General features: G+C 35.9%; 1 protein-coding gene across 6 annotated transcripts in view; it reads left to right on the forward strand.

The window, feature by feature from the left end:
* Positions 1-15,023, forward strand: part of NIPBL (NIPBL, cohesin loading factor) — a 163,540-nt gene that overhangs the window by 144,420 nt on the left and 4,097 nt on the right. For all 6 annotated transcript variants that reach the window (XM_021379383.1, XM_021379385.1, XM_021379388.1 and 3 more), the window contains 13 exons: positions 393-491; positions 1,907-1,960; positions 3,148-3,256; positions 3,856-3,992; positions 5,547-5,687; positions 6,522-6,615; positions 6,711-6,865; positions 7,129-7,219; positions 10,275-10,448; positions 11,009-11,199; positions 11,948-12,055; positions 13,477-13,677; positions 14,090-14,236. In XM_021379383.1, the coding sequence (XP_021235058.1) occupies positions 393-491; positions 1,907-1,960; positions 3,148-3,256; positions 3,856-3,992; positions 5,547-5,687; positions 6,522-6,615; positions 6,711-6,865; positions 7,129-7,219; positions 10,275-10,448; positions 11,009-11,199; positions 11,948-12,055; positions 13,477-13,677; positions 14,090-14,236 (1,701 nt within the window). The remainder of the gene's footprint in view (positions 1-392; positions 492-1,906; positions 1,961-3,147; positions 3,257-3,855; positions 3,993-5,546; positions 5,688-6,521; positions 6,616-6,710; positions 6,866-7,128; positions 7,220-10,274; positions 10,449-11,008; positions 11,200-11,947; positions 12,056-13,476; positions 13,678-14,089; positions 14,237-15,023) is intronic.

Below are 15,023 nucleotides of genomic sequence, written 5' to 3' on the forward strand. Positions count from 1 at the left end.
TTGTCTCTCTACTCCACCTTATCCAACTGTTCTGAAAACTCCAAAGTAATCTTCCACTCTGCTAATTCTGCTGTAGAAGTCATAATCTTGTGTTCGGTTATTTTCCTGAAGAATGCAAATGAATGAAGGAAACTTGTAACCATATGTACAGAATGTTTCTGTAGCATTGGTTGCCTGGGATCAGTTGGTACCTGTACTTGTTTAGAAGCCAGTGTAACTCCCAGGAGATAAGAGTCTGCCTCAGATAACGTTCTCTACAACAGTCTCACTTACTTTGAATAATTTCTTATGAAAGGGCATGCGTCATGAGCAGATCTATTGTGTTCATATATGAGAGAGTATTTACATACCAAGGTAGACTTGTTTATTTCTATTATTTTTTTTCCTTTCAGAAATTAGTAAACGAGACATTCCAGAAGCTGTGGTTTACTCCAACTCCACACCATGACAAAGAAGCAATGACTAGGAAAATCCTGAACATCACTGATGTGGTATGTTTTACAAATTTGAGTTAGATTGTATGCAAAGCTTGATTATGTTTTTTGTATCTTAGAAGCATTATCTGTAGTCTTTTAGAAAGAAAAAAATTATGCAATTAACTTACTTATCAGGTAATGTTCTACATTACCAAAATTTGCAATGGCCAGTAAAATATATAGACTGTGTTGCAGGGAACACAAATTCTGAAACTGCTTAAAGAACTCTTTTCAAATGCATAAAATTGCTTTGAATCTCCAAAGAGACAAAATCACTGCACTGAATGCGTATGTGGTAGTTTCACCCTGATGGACAGCTAAACTCCACCACAGCTATGCTCCCACTCCCTCACCTCAAAGGAAGAGGAGGAGAAAAATACAATGGAAGAGGGCTCAAGTGTCATGATAAGAACAGGAAAATTGCTCAATGGGCAAAAACAGACTCAGCATAGGGAGATCAGTGTAATTTACTGCTTGTTCCTAGCAGACCAGAGCAGTGAAAACAAACTGAGAAGATCTTCCCCCCCATCCACGCTTGTCTGCATCCTCCCCCTGAAGGGAACAGGAGAACAGGGAATGGCAGCCCATAATTCTTCATCTCTACCACTTCTCCATGGTCCCTCTGCCCCTGCTCTGTGCGAGGTCCCTCTCACAGGATGCCATCCTTCCCGAATTGATCCTCGTGTACTTCCTGCAGGTGGCAGCTTTCTAAGCACCGTCCCCACACAGTTCTGTACCATGGGACCCACCCTTCAGGAGCACAGTGCTCCAGTGCTGTTCCCCACAGATGGCAGCTCCCCCAGCCTGCATGCCCCACCGCAGGCTTCTCCCCATGGATGCAGCTCCAACCCAGGACTGCTCCTGTGGGGGCTCTCAATGGGCCACAGCCTCCTTTAGGCCTCATCCATTGCTGCACCGTGCACTCCTCCATGGCTGCATGTGGAGATCTGCTGTATGTGGTGCCCATAGACTGCTGGGGGACAGGTGCTCCACCTTGGGCCTCTCCTGGGCTGCAGGGAACTTCTGCTCCATGCCTGGAGCACCTCCTGCCCTAATTCAGCACTGACCTTGGTGCCTGCAGGGCTGCTTCTGTCTACATTTTCTCACTCCTTTTCCCCAGCTGCGTAACAGTTTTTTCCCTTAAATACACAAGAGATGCAATCAGTGCTACTCACTGGTTCAGTTCCTGCCTGTGGCAGATCCCTTTTGGAGCAGCTGGGGCTCCTAGGATCTGTCATGGGGCAGCTGCTGGGCTCTGCTCTTGGTGGCCTCTTCTACAGCCCCCTTGCTACCAGAACCTAAACACAAAACATAAACTTTATAAAGCATAGTAAAATATGTCTGTGCTGTTCTTTACGATGATGTCTGTACTGAAGTAATATTTCTTCAGGTTCCTCTTTTAACTGTTTTATTTTCATTACTGCTTTTAGGTGGCAGCTTGTAGGGATACAGGGTATGATTGGTTTGAGCAGCTTCTTCAAAATGTAAGTATCAAATTTTTAAGATATGACACTATTGTTATAAGAATATTAACATTTCTTTTGGTACTAAAACGCAGTGGAGGGAGACTACAAGAGCAATCCTTTGAAATAAATTCAATTCATGCTCTTTAAACACGACTTTTTTTTCTTTTTCACTTTATTGCTGCAGTTTTCTTTGTCTCTGATACTAACTTCTGAATTTCTGTATGATCTGTTTTAGAAATATTTTACATACTGATTTTCATTTTGGAAAGTTTTAGGATTTTTTTGTTTTGTTCTTTAAATTCATGTTGTCTTCAGTAATGACTAACATAATGTGAAGTCCACAGCTAAGGTACTTAATTCTGAAATGGGTATCTGATGTGATATTGATTTTTTTTTTCAATAGTAGATAAGTGTATTTTCATATCTAACATATTTGTTACAGTTGAGTATTTAGAGTATTGCTTACTTCTAAATTATGTTTTACTCATTTTTATGAGAAATGAGCATGCTTTGTTTAAATCTGCTAGCCCGTGGTATCTTTCCCATCTACGCTGTGTAAGCTTTGGTTAATTTTCACGCAACAAATGCATGATTAGGGAACTAGAGGTCTCAAAATATTTTACTTTAGTCTGGAGTGCCATGAACATAGGTTGCCAAATAAACTGAGTTCAAGCTTGGACTGCAGGAAAGGCTATCATAAAGGATCAAGCCTTGTTAAATATTAAAGGATTTCAGGGACATAATTTCAATACCCAAAGTCATACAAAAGAAAAAAACTGTTTCATCTTATTTTCACGTTTTTACTTCATGCCAAAAATGTTCCTTTTCTCTTTGCCCTTTTTTTTCTTCCCTAAACATTTAAAAAAGCCTTCTATTAGTTACTGTTGGCAAGCATAAGTAGATAATTATTTTCTTCATGATTTCATGAAGCATAATGTTAGCTTTTGTCCCAGTACAAACATCGTCAGAATTACTCTCTTATGTCCTTTTGATATAGTTATTCTTTTAATTTTCTTGCATTTTGAATTGATTTCCTACTTCCTTTTTTTTTTCTTCATCACATAACTTTTATGGAATAGATTAAAAAATTGTTTTGTAATGCAAAATCCTTGTTTACTTGTAGTAATTATTATAAAACCAGTACGTATCCAACATAAATGAGTGTATCCTTACTGTTAAATCATTTTCTGTTTCATTTGCTATAGCTGTTGAAGTCAGAAGAGGATGCCTCGTATAAACCTGTGAAGAAAGCTTGTACTCAACTTGTTGACAATTTGGTTGAGCACATCCTTAAATATGAGGAGTCTTTATCAGGTAATGCTATTTAGAATCGAGTACCTAAAGTGCTTTGAATTTTATATAAAACCGTAACAGTGATTGTTAAAATTACTGTAATGAAAAGTTACCGTTACAGAATTACTACTAAAAAATGAGCGATAGTGAATTATTGCATACAAGTTCATTAGGTACTTTTGAGCACTGTGTAGTAATAAAGCTTCCCTAATTTCCTCTATATAACCAGACTAACAGAACTACTTTTAAAAAGATTGTTAAAACTTTTAGATCACTAAAAACAAAACACATATAGAAAGCTTTATTTGCCTTATTATGTTCTACAGTTGTAATAGGAATCATTGGCTGAGACAGTGTATTGTATACAGTATTTTAAGTATTAAAATGTAATAATGTCTGTTCTTATTATTTCACTTATTTTGTAATCATATGCAAGTATTAACAAATTATGTTCTTGTTTCCAATGCTCTTACCTAAATAGAATATATAAGAATATTCTGCATTTAAAGATATTGAAAGATACGTCTCGAAAAATATATTCCTATGATGTTTAGGCCATATGTTTCTAATAGATCAATTCATATATGGATCTAATATCATATATTTTCTCATTTTTGCAGATTCTGACAACAAAGGAGTGAATTCTGGTCGCTTGGTTGCTTGTATAACCACTCTGTTCCTATTCAGCAAAATCAGGCCCCAGTTAATGGTCAAACATGCCATGACCATGCAGCCATATCTGGCCACTAAATGTAGTGTAAGTAGAGAAAATTTGAATATCAGCCTTGGTGTTTTTTTTTTTTCCCTGGATAATTAGCATAGAATTTGATGGCTGTTTTACGTGCTTGCTGGAATTGAAGATGGGAAAAGAGAAAGAAAATCATGTTTCTATTTCATGAGCATCATACCTTCTGAAGAGTTAGGTTCTTTTAATCATCTCTGTAGCTTCTAAGAGGTTGTTTTACAGTCAAATGAAACAGAAACTTCTTCTGCCTCATTATGGATTGAAACCCAGTTATTCACCTGTTACGAAATAATTTCTTAACATTGTCATACAGTCACAGTCTTTAGTTAAGATTTAACGTATGACTGTTAAGACTCAAGGTATGGTTCTCTGTGGCAGGATGACTTAACCTATATCAAATATAGCAGAAGAAAACTGTCCTTCTCTATCCTCTTCAGCACTTAACCTCTCCCTTCTCTAGTGTCCTCTTATGCAGCTCTGGTTTTTTGTGTCCTCTTGTAAGACAGTTTAAGACATAGAAAAATGGTAGAGAGATATAATGCTAAACCACACAGACCAGTAAAATTGCCCACCTCCTCTAAAAAACTGTGGAGCTTTCTGGCATTTTGATTAGCGCAGTGGGCTCGGTGAAGGCTTTGACAAATCATAAATTTGCTAGAAGAAGCTCTGGCTAAAAGAAGAGAATGGCTGAGTGGCTGGCAGCACTGCAATTACATTAGGTTACCTGCCCATGGAAGGGCACGTTTGTTATCAGATGAGTTTGTAGGTGTATCTTAGCATTTTCAGCTCTGGAGAATTCTGTAGTTACATCTACAACAAACTTTCAGAGTTGCTTCTGATTAAACAGTAGAGGAATAGGATATCTGATTATTTATTTGCTGTAACATCTCCTTAGTAGATTTCATCAGTTTTTTTACTTTTACAAGTAAAAGTAAAATGGCTTGATATAGTGTATGGCAATTATCATGATTAGTAAGCCTGATTTGTCAAAAAAGTCCATTTTTATCAGGACATATTTAATATATGCAGTGTTTTCCACAGATAGCTCAGTTACAATCCTCATGATTATTCAAACTATTAATCATTTTAATTGTATTTTTTACATTAGAGGACATAGTTATCTATTTTGTTTAAGCTATGTTCAGCCATAGTGCGACTTCATTAGTTGCCCAGTGTTGTGTCCCCCTAGCGTATGTGTCAGGAAGTGACACATAGTGTAGTTTTGTTGTAGAGCTCCTGAAAAAAAACAAAAATCAGTTAGTTAAATGCAGTGCCATTACGAAAAGTTGAAGAGTTTTTAAGCCTCCATGCAGCCTGAGTGAAAGAATAAGTTATGCTACTACTGATTTTTTCCAGAGGTTCCATAAAGAAACAGGAAATAGCTTTCAAAATAATAAGTAATTTGATATCAGATTGATACTATTTAAATAGCCTTCTAAATCTTTACTAAATGCCTCAGTCATATTTTACATATGTTGGAATTTTTGACTGTCAGTGCATATTAATAAAACTTAGTTCATAATTAACAACCAGAAATGTTAAACCCTGTGTATGCTGTTGTTTCAGACACAGAATGATTTCATGGTGATCTGCAATGTTGCAAAAATCTTAGAACTTGTAGTGCCACTAATGGAACACCCAAGTGAGACCTTCCTTGCCACTATTGAGGAAGACCTCATGAAACTCATCATCAAATATGGCATGACAGTAAGCTTTAAATTGCTAATATTCAGTTTTTGATTCAATTTCGCAGTTCTCATTTAAAGAAAGACTGTTTTCATCATGAAGTTGCTTATACTGGCCATACAAAAAAGAAGTTCTTAGTTTGATGGAGATTTATGTATTGCTGATATACAAAGTCTGCTCCAAAAGTAATGCCTCCTATTTTATTATGTTGGCTCACAATGTCAGAGGTAGATGTTGATGGAATGGCAGTAGAGGTTGAAACCTCCCACCAATATTCCATTACATTTTGTTGCTGTGTGGCAGCAGTGGGGCAGTCTGACAAAATCACATCTGACATGGAAGTATGTATAAAGGTGTGTCATTGAATTCCTCTATTCAGAAAAAATGGCACCCACTGACATTCATCCACACTTCCTGAACGTTTGTGAAAACCAAACAGTGAGTGTGAGCACTGTGAGGTGGTGAGTGGTGCATTTCGGCAGTGACGACAACAGTGTGAAAGATAAGCCACATTCCAATTGGCCATGTACAGTTGTCACACCATGAAATGAAGAATGTCTTGATCAGCTCATCCACACAAATTGGCTAATGGTGGTGACTACATTGAAAAATGATGTTTTGTAGCCGAGAATTTGCTCTATCTTTGTATCCGTTTTAGTTTCCATGAAAATAAATTAGGAGGCATTATTTTCAGTTTAACCTACATAATTTAATGATTATGAGTTTGGGCAGGTTTTCAGAGCAGTCTAGGAGACACTGGCTGTTGGATGTGTTTGTTTTCATTATACATAATTCCATAAAAATTTCACTTTTAAATTCTAATTATATGATTAATTTGTTATTTCTTGCTCCTAGGTTGTTCAACATTGTGTGAGCTGCCTTGGGTCTGTTGTGAACAAGGTCACTCAGAATTACAAGTTTGTGTGGGCCTGTTTTAATAGATACTATGGTAAGTAAAGTCATAAAATGTGATTTTTTCAGTTTTGGCTACAAGTCTTAGAAATGGACAATGTTTAAACACTGTGATTAAAACTTTTACTGTAGGTGCACTTTCAAAGTTAAAAAGTCAACACCAAGAAGACCCCAACAGTACAATACTTACTGCCAATAAACCAGCACTCCTTAGATCACTTTTCACTGTTGGAGCACTGTGTCGGCATTTTGATTTTGACCATGAAGATTTTAAGGGCAACAGTAAGGTAAAAATAACTCGTATTTACTCTCCAAATCTCACGTGTATTGAATGCTTTACTTTTATGTGAAAGCACAGTATTCCTTGCTGCTCAAAGCTATGTTTTCTCGTAATGCATACAGTAATGTTTTTTGGTTTGTAAATATGTGGAAAAGCTGTGGAGTAATACTGTGTATCTCCTTTACTTTTTGTTATTTATGGGTTTAGTAAGAGATTAAAAATATCTGTCTCATCTCCAAATAGCTGTTATTTTTGTTTTAATTTGCTCAGGTTAACATTAAGGATAAAGTACTTGAACTGCTGATGTATTTTACAAAGCATTCAGATGAAGAAGTACAGACAAAAGCCATTATTGGCCTGGGTAAGACATACTAATAGTTTTTATTCTTCTGTAGGCGCACAAGTGTTTCTGTAGTAAAAGGGGATTTTGTGTAAAATCAAACTTCACTGCCTGTTTTATTTGAGAAATTGCTAGGCAAATGTTGTCAAAGGGATGGTAGTTGTATGTGTCTGCTGCAGAGCGAATGCCTCTTGATGTGTGTTTTAAAAAGCAGTGGATTTCTAAAGTAGTAGAGGTGTTATTTTTTCCCCCACATGCAAATATCTTGTAGCTCCAATTCTAGTTTTCAGGTCCTCAAGTCATGGTTAAGGAATAAGTAGAAAAAGTGCTGGAAATGTATGGAACATTCTGAGTATAGAGTCATGTCTCCTTCAGGAGTCAGGGGAACTCTGGCAACTTGTACCAAGTGGGGAAACGTTCTGTGAGTTTTCACTAGTCATTGAGATAATGCCATAGCCTCACTTTTTATTTTAGGATTTTGTCTGTATTTCAGTTTTAAATAGGTGCATTGTCTAAAGGCAATAGTATGGTGTATGTGACTTGCAGTAGTGCATAAACTGCTGCTGAGTGTTCTGCATCACATTCATCCTCTGCTCAGTGACAGAAACTATACTTATGAGGGGACCTTGTTTGGGCAGACAGGCCTTGGTTTCCAGAGCAGTTCTGTTCTCATGCATGTGAGCTTGCTATAATTAAGCTGTGAGGTATAGTTTCACTGTGAACAAGAATTTGCTTCCTTATGCCAATGTTTTGGTCGCTTTTTAGATGAGTGTAAGAACCAAGACTTATTCTTGCGATATTCTGTGAGAAACCATTTCAAACAGCTATGCAGGGTTAATGGTTTTATAGTAGCTTCAGTTGCAGGAACAATGCTATGGTGTTCTTCACTAGCTGAAATTTTTCCAAGGGCTTCACCAAGGTGCACAACACTACCTGTATTTCAGTCCAATTTAATTGTCCTCACCGGGATGTTGCACATTGGACAGAGGCTGCCAGGCTAACCGCAGGCATGACTGCTTTACTCATGGATGCTGACAATATTGCATTGGCCAAAAATGTTCCTATATTTCAGACTGAACTGTGATCATATTGGGGGAAAGGGTGAAAATAGAATAGGCCTTTTTCAGATTTTTTTTCTGTCTGCTGGTAATCACCTCATTCTTCGTTTTAATTAAACCTCAGCTATTTTAAGTGACACATTGATCTAATCTGTGTTTGCATTCTATTTGAGGACTAGCTGTTACACGTGTGGAGATGTGGTATACAGGACATAGTTCCATCTTAGTGGCTGTTAAGTGAGCCGTGTTGTCAAGTCATTCAACATTTGTGCTCAACAAAAAGGTTGAAAGGACTAGCAAGCAATTTCAACATTCATACACAGCTAAAGAGTCACATGAAGAACTTTCCTGTCAGTAGTTGCTAGTGAGTCCATTCAGTAAGGGCACTAAACAGGTTTAGCATTTGCTTTGGTATGTATCACTCCTGTTGAGGGATTTAGCTTAACTGTAAGTCTTTTGAGGAGTAATTATGGTTCTTTTCCCACTGTACCTTCAAGTCAGGTTGAGGATATAAAATTTAGTTAGTAAATATAGCTAAACTTCCCAGTATCTAACAGGTGGTGTCTTACTCAGCCAAGGCTCACTCTTAGCAGAATGAACATGGCAGATGTTTTCTTTTTCATCCTCTATCTGAAATTCTTATACCAAATAAGATTTCTTCCCCACTTACAGACCATGGAATGTAAGAATTTCCTTGAGAATACTGGTGTTTTTAAACTCCTTTGAGTGACTGAAGGGAAAAATGAATTATGGGGGGTTATGCATGCTTATGCTCTTGCTTTTGTTTTTCTTTTTATTTTAAATTAACCTTAAAAATGGATTGAACGTGCTCAGTTGTGATCAACTTATGAACATTACTATACAGTTGTATAGAGTACACAATTATACTGTATACTTCAGAGACCATCATCATTATTTTTCTTCTTTTTTTCCCTTTTTCCCCCCTCCATATTATCCTCTGCTTTCTGTCCTCCCCTTGTTTTGAGATTGAAATGAGGTCAGTCACACCAAGGTCTTGCCCTAGATTTAGCCATTACTTGTACTGTCTTCTCTATGCACAGAGCCATTTTTAAAAATCTAGCTCAGTCTTCCCTTCATTACAGCCACATTAATACATTGCATAACTTTTTTTTTGCTGTCACTTTTTTTCTCATTTGTTTTCTGTTTGTTCATTCAGGGTATTAGTTTCCTGTAGTCAGTTATTGCCAACTTTTCTTCAGCAGCCTAAAAAAAAAAAATGTAGTTAAATGTAGTTTAAATTGAGACATAGTGTTCCTATTATTGTTTTTTATGAGACAGTGAAAATTTGTCAGCAGTACTTCTAAATCTACACATATGATCTATAATGGTATATACAGTTGCTATAGTCAAGTTTTTATGAAATAATGACTTCTCCGACTAAGAGTAACCAATTCTTTGTGAAGGGTAAAGCTGCAGCTAAAACCATTTTTATAGTGTGTTTCTTCCAAAAGAGGTAGTTCTGGAAGCACTTCAGACAGTTTTTGGGAGTCCTTAATAGGTATGTGAATGATGGCAGCAGGAGGTATAAATTTTATTTTACTCTGTTCACTATGTGATGTTCTTTTAAGATTTCATTTTTAAATGCTTGTGATTTTTATCAATTTTTCTAGAACCAGTTATTTTTAGTTACATTCTTCACTTGTTCTTTAGAGAACAAGTCAACAATCTTCTAATCATTTAGATCATTTAGATCATTTAGAATCACTGGATGTGCTTCTAGATGCATATACCTCTTCTTTCTGCAGCTGCCCTGGGTCAGCATCCCATATTTATCAAGTGTATTGCAAATGTATTGCAGTAGCTGACAGAATGCCTTACAAGTTTTGGATGATGACTATATGAAAAAGCAATTCTGTTTGGACTGGAAAAAGTTGTACTGTTGTAGGAATGGGAGAACATAGATTTCATACCTTTGTTTTGAAGCAAGACTTAAGATAATAGTAATAAAATTTCTAGATTATAATAATGTGAAATATGTCCTATTTTTCCCCCCGTAGGATTTGCATTTATACAACACCCAAGCTTAATGTTTGAACAGGAAGTAAAGACTCTGTACAACAGCATTCTTTCAGATAAGAACTGTTCAGTAAACTTAAAAATCCAGGTGTTAAAAAACCTCCAGACCTACTTGCAGGAGGAGGATACACGTATGCAGCAGGCAGACAGAGACTGTAAGTGTTGAGTTCTTCTGTGCTAATGATTTCATCTGTGTAAAATCTAACTTTCTTGCATACAATTACTATATAGGTGAACTGAATCCCTTATGATTGTTATTTATCAATAATATTGTCCCTGAAGCATCCTAGAGGTATTTTCAAAATTCATTATGTGCATAGGTAAATTGAGAAGTGTAGCTTATTATTAACTTTCAAAATGTATAAATCCTGGGAGCAATCCAAAATATGTAATTGCTGTAGTGATGATAGTAATACTTTCCATCAAAATCTTATCTGAGGTTAATTTGCAGGTACAAAATGAGAAATAATAAGGAATTTTTAAAATTAAAAACTTTTACTAAGGAACTAGAATTTAATTAAGTTTGCCTCTTTAGTTATCTTGAAGAATATTTACCATCCAATTGTTCTATTATTCATGAGATCATAAAACCCATTTTAAGACAGCTGAAATGTCTGTGTACATAGTAAAACTTAATTATCAGCATGCGTCAATTAATGGCAAAGTAAATTATTATACTGTGGTGAGTGTGCTGTTTATTTTATCCTTTTTACAGGGAAAAAAGTAGCAAAACAGGAAGACCTGAAAGAAATGGGTGATATTTCCTCAGGGATGAGTAGTTCCATCATGCAGCTGTATCTCAAACAGGTCCTTGAGGCTTTCTTTCATACCCAGTCCAATGTACGCCACTTTGCTCTAAATGTCATTGCACTGACGTTAAACCAGGGTCTCATCCATCCTGTTCAGGTATGGTAGGCTTTTCTGATAGGGAGAGTGGGGTTGTTATTGTCAGAGGTTTTTACATTTGCTAGGTGAATTTCCAGTGTTCCTCTTCTAACCATGTTACAGTAATTTCTTATTGTAGAAAAGGTGCTTTACAGAAAACGTACTTTAAATATGTGTTAGCTTTTTAGCCGGTGAGATTCCAAATGTTGTATTTTCTTGTCTTTGGATCAAGATGTAACATCCAGGCAGTGACTAAAGAGCACGTACAAATTGTTACTTTTCTATTATAAATTTTGGATGCATGCCAGGTCTTTTTCTTTCTTTCACTCTTTGTACTGGAAACTGTGTCAGCTTGCCTCTACACCAGTCCCCATATCCTTCAGTGTCCAAACTGTCTTCAGTTGTAATCACCATTATTCTTACATAATGTTTTTATTTATCTTATTTTTATTTATATTGTTTTTAATGCTGCAGCCATCATGCATATTCAGTCAGAAGTGGTATGAGTTTTTTTAAATGACATTTCTTAGAGTTTGAGAGAAATAGGAACACAACCTGAAACCTTGCACAACTTACACCATTATTTTTAATGCTGATCTTTCTTGTATATTGTACTCTGCTTGCAAAAAGTAGTCAGATGGTTAAGCTGCAGAGAGCATCCTATTCTAGTTTCTACAGTAGTCAGAATACAAGAACAGTATAATGGAAGAACAAAGAGTGAGAAAGAGGTAGTATAATGACCAAATAATCATTTCATTTGTTTTTCAAGTGTGTGCCATACTTAATTGCTATGGGCACAGATCCAGAGCCCTCTATGCGAAACAAAGCTGACCAGCAGCTGGTGGAAATAGACAAAAAGTATGCTGGGTTCATTCATGTAAGTAATTCTAATTTAAAGTTTTACACAATATTGTTTGTTGATGGTTTAGCTTGAACGTGCCTCAGCTGCAGAAAAAGAATATAAACTAACAAACGATAACTATAAGCAATTGTAAAGAAGATCCCAACTCTTTCCCCTGCTTGAACATTTCTGTTCCTAAAAACAGGAAATATGTAATAGAATATAACAATATGAAGCATCAGTTTCAGCTTAAAATTTCCTTTAATTTCTAATTCACAATATTTTCTGCACTGGATAGTACAGAAGAGAATTTATTTTATAAAAGGTAAGGACAGCTCTTTCATAATGTTTAGCAATAACTTACCTGTACGTGTATACTAAGGAAGAGAACGCCTGGCTCAAAGAAGAGCTCCTCAGTGCATTAGAATTTTCAGAGTATTTAGCCTGTATTGAGACGTAGTCTGATCACAGGCAGCATAGGAAGGTATTTAGAACTGGGAGGTCTTGCTAAGGGAAAATCTGAGGGCTAAATGAGGACTTGCAGAGTTGTGGCATAGTGTCGTTAGTTCTCGTTAAGATGTGAAGCAGAGTTGCAAAACTCTTACCTTATTGCAGAAGATTCCATTCTTGGTTCAACATGGGTACTGCATGATGGAGGTTCTGAAATCTGCTTGTATTCTACTGAGATTGAAATATTGTACTGTCCATGGTATCCAAACATATACTTAATGAAGTAGGTGAAGGCAAACGTACATAGTTTGCTCTGTAGGCAGTTCTGATATAAAACAGTGTATACATGAGGAGATAATTATGTTGAAGTGAAGAAGGGGGATGATGAGGAGAGTTGGATATGCAGCCTACCTAAAGATTCAGTCTGTTCTGAAACTAGAGCAGTAGCCTTGAAGTAAGTAAAATTAGCAGGAAATTCTATTATCTATGCAAAAAATAATAATAATAATAATCTCATTTTCAGATGGTTAATTTGCACTAATATGCACCTCAGTATTGGTTTCACTACAGTTGACGTAAGCATATGTATTTGGTAAAATATTCTATAGATGTATGAACATTTCTCTATCCTTGAAGACAGTTTAAAATAGAATACCATGCTGCAGTTGGTAAGCAGATTAACTGCAAATTTCTTACATAGATAAGTGGTGAAAGCATTTCACAAGACATTCTGATCTCTACCACAAATTCTGTTATACCCTGTTTAGCAGCTCAGGAGTAGATCAAGAGCAGATCAAGAGCTCAAGTGTATCACTGCATAGCATGTTTGGAAGTTAAAATTCAGATGAGCAGCTTCTTAAAAGGAAAGAAATAGGCTAAAAAAAAATACTAGTGGTTTCTGTTCACGGGCATTTGTTTAATTTCCCATGGCAAGAATTACAGTATGTCACATTTCACTTTTACTCCTTGAAAGTAATTTAAATAAAATGAATACTTTCCCATTTCAGATGAAAGCAGTGGCTGGTATGAAGATGTCTTACCAGGTACAACAGGCAATCAATACCTGCCCAAAGGATCCTGTAAGAGGTTTTAGACATGATGAATCATCCAGTGCATTGTGTTCACACCTGTACTCTATGATCCGAGGGAACCGTCAACATAGACGAGCATTTCTAATTTCTTTACTCAATCTCTTTGATGATACTGCAGTAAGCATCACCTTTCCTTCTAAAAAGAAATTTGAATATAGCATTACAAGCTTAAATTCCCCTTTCACAATGTATTTTTATTCCATAATTATTGATAATGTTATTTCCCTAATGTGTTTTGTTTTACTCTGTAATATGAGGTATTCACCTGTATAACAAAATGTGCTTCTTAATTTTGCATCCTTCTGTATTTTTCTATATCCCAGTTTGGATTGATTAGAAATAATGTATGTTCAGGTATGAGTAAATCTTAGCATATGTTCTTTAAAGTGGGATGAGAAGTATCTAGAATAAAATCTGTGATCATTTTTTCCTAGGCTGTTAGGAGCACAATACAAGTGTATGAGTCTAATGTATTTGTATGTGTATTTATGTGTACACTTATATATATATAATTGTTTTTAATTTCCAGAAAACAGAGGTGAATATGCTCTTGTACATAGCAGACAATCTAGCCTGTTTTCCTTATCAAACACAGGAAGAGCCACTGTTTATTATGCATCATATAGACATTACACTATCGGTTTCTGGTAGCAACCTACTACAGTCATTTAAAGAGGTATGTGCCTTTAACTTTAATATTTTTATTACAGTGGCAACATAAACTTCTCTATAATTTCATCAGTTTTTCAGTGAGTGTAGTATGATGATGATGATATGCACAAGCAGCAATACTTTGTAACCATTAGCTGAAAAAAAAAAAAAAATCCCTTTCTGTTCTGGCCTGGATCTTGAAGATGCTAATTAAAAGCTTTCCTTACATTGTTGCTTATGTTATTAAAAATGAATGATGATTTTTGAGGTATTAATATTAAATACATGTAATTCTGTAGTATTTCTGAGGAATAATAAGTTATGTGAATCACTATAAAATGCTGATTTATTGTGGTTGTTCTAATAATAATCATCTGCTGTTTAATTTGCTTTGTTGTCAAGTAACTGATGTTATTTTCATGTGTTTCACCTGAGAAACTTAAAATACATTGTTTACAACAAGAAAGAAGTACACAGAATTTAATTGCATAAGGTGGCATATAAAATCCCTGGTCATGGCACAGAATCTGTTGTAAGTGAATAAACAACACTGTAAGAAAAATACCTCTGTTTCTCAAATATCTAAGTACCTTATTTTCCTGGGCATCTCTAACAGTAAAGCTTTTAGTTCCAATATGTCAGGAAGCAAACCCATTTCAAGAATTTCCAATCTGACCATTAAGTTAGCTGATGCTTGGAAACTACACTGTTTCAAGTTCTCACCCAATAAAAGTTGATTTTTAATCTGCTGCAATAAGTAGTACATTCTTCAGATTGAGCACCGGTGTGTAGCACCCAGCACAGTGAGGATG

The sequence above is a fragment of the Numida meleagris genome, chromosome Z (genome assembly GCF_002078875.1).
Source record: "Numida meleagris isolate 19003 breed g44 Domestic line chromosome Z, NumMel1.0, whole genome shotgun sequence".
Lineage (NCBI taxonomy): Eukaryota > Metazoa > Chordata > Aves > Galliformes > Numididae > Numida > Numida meleagris.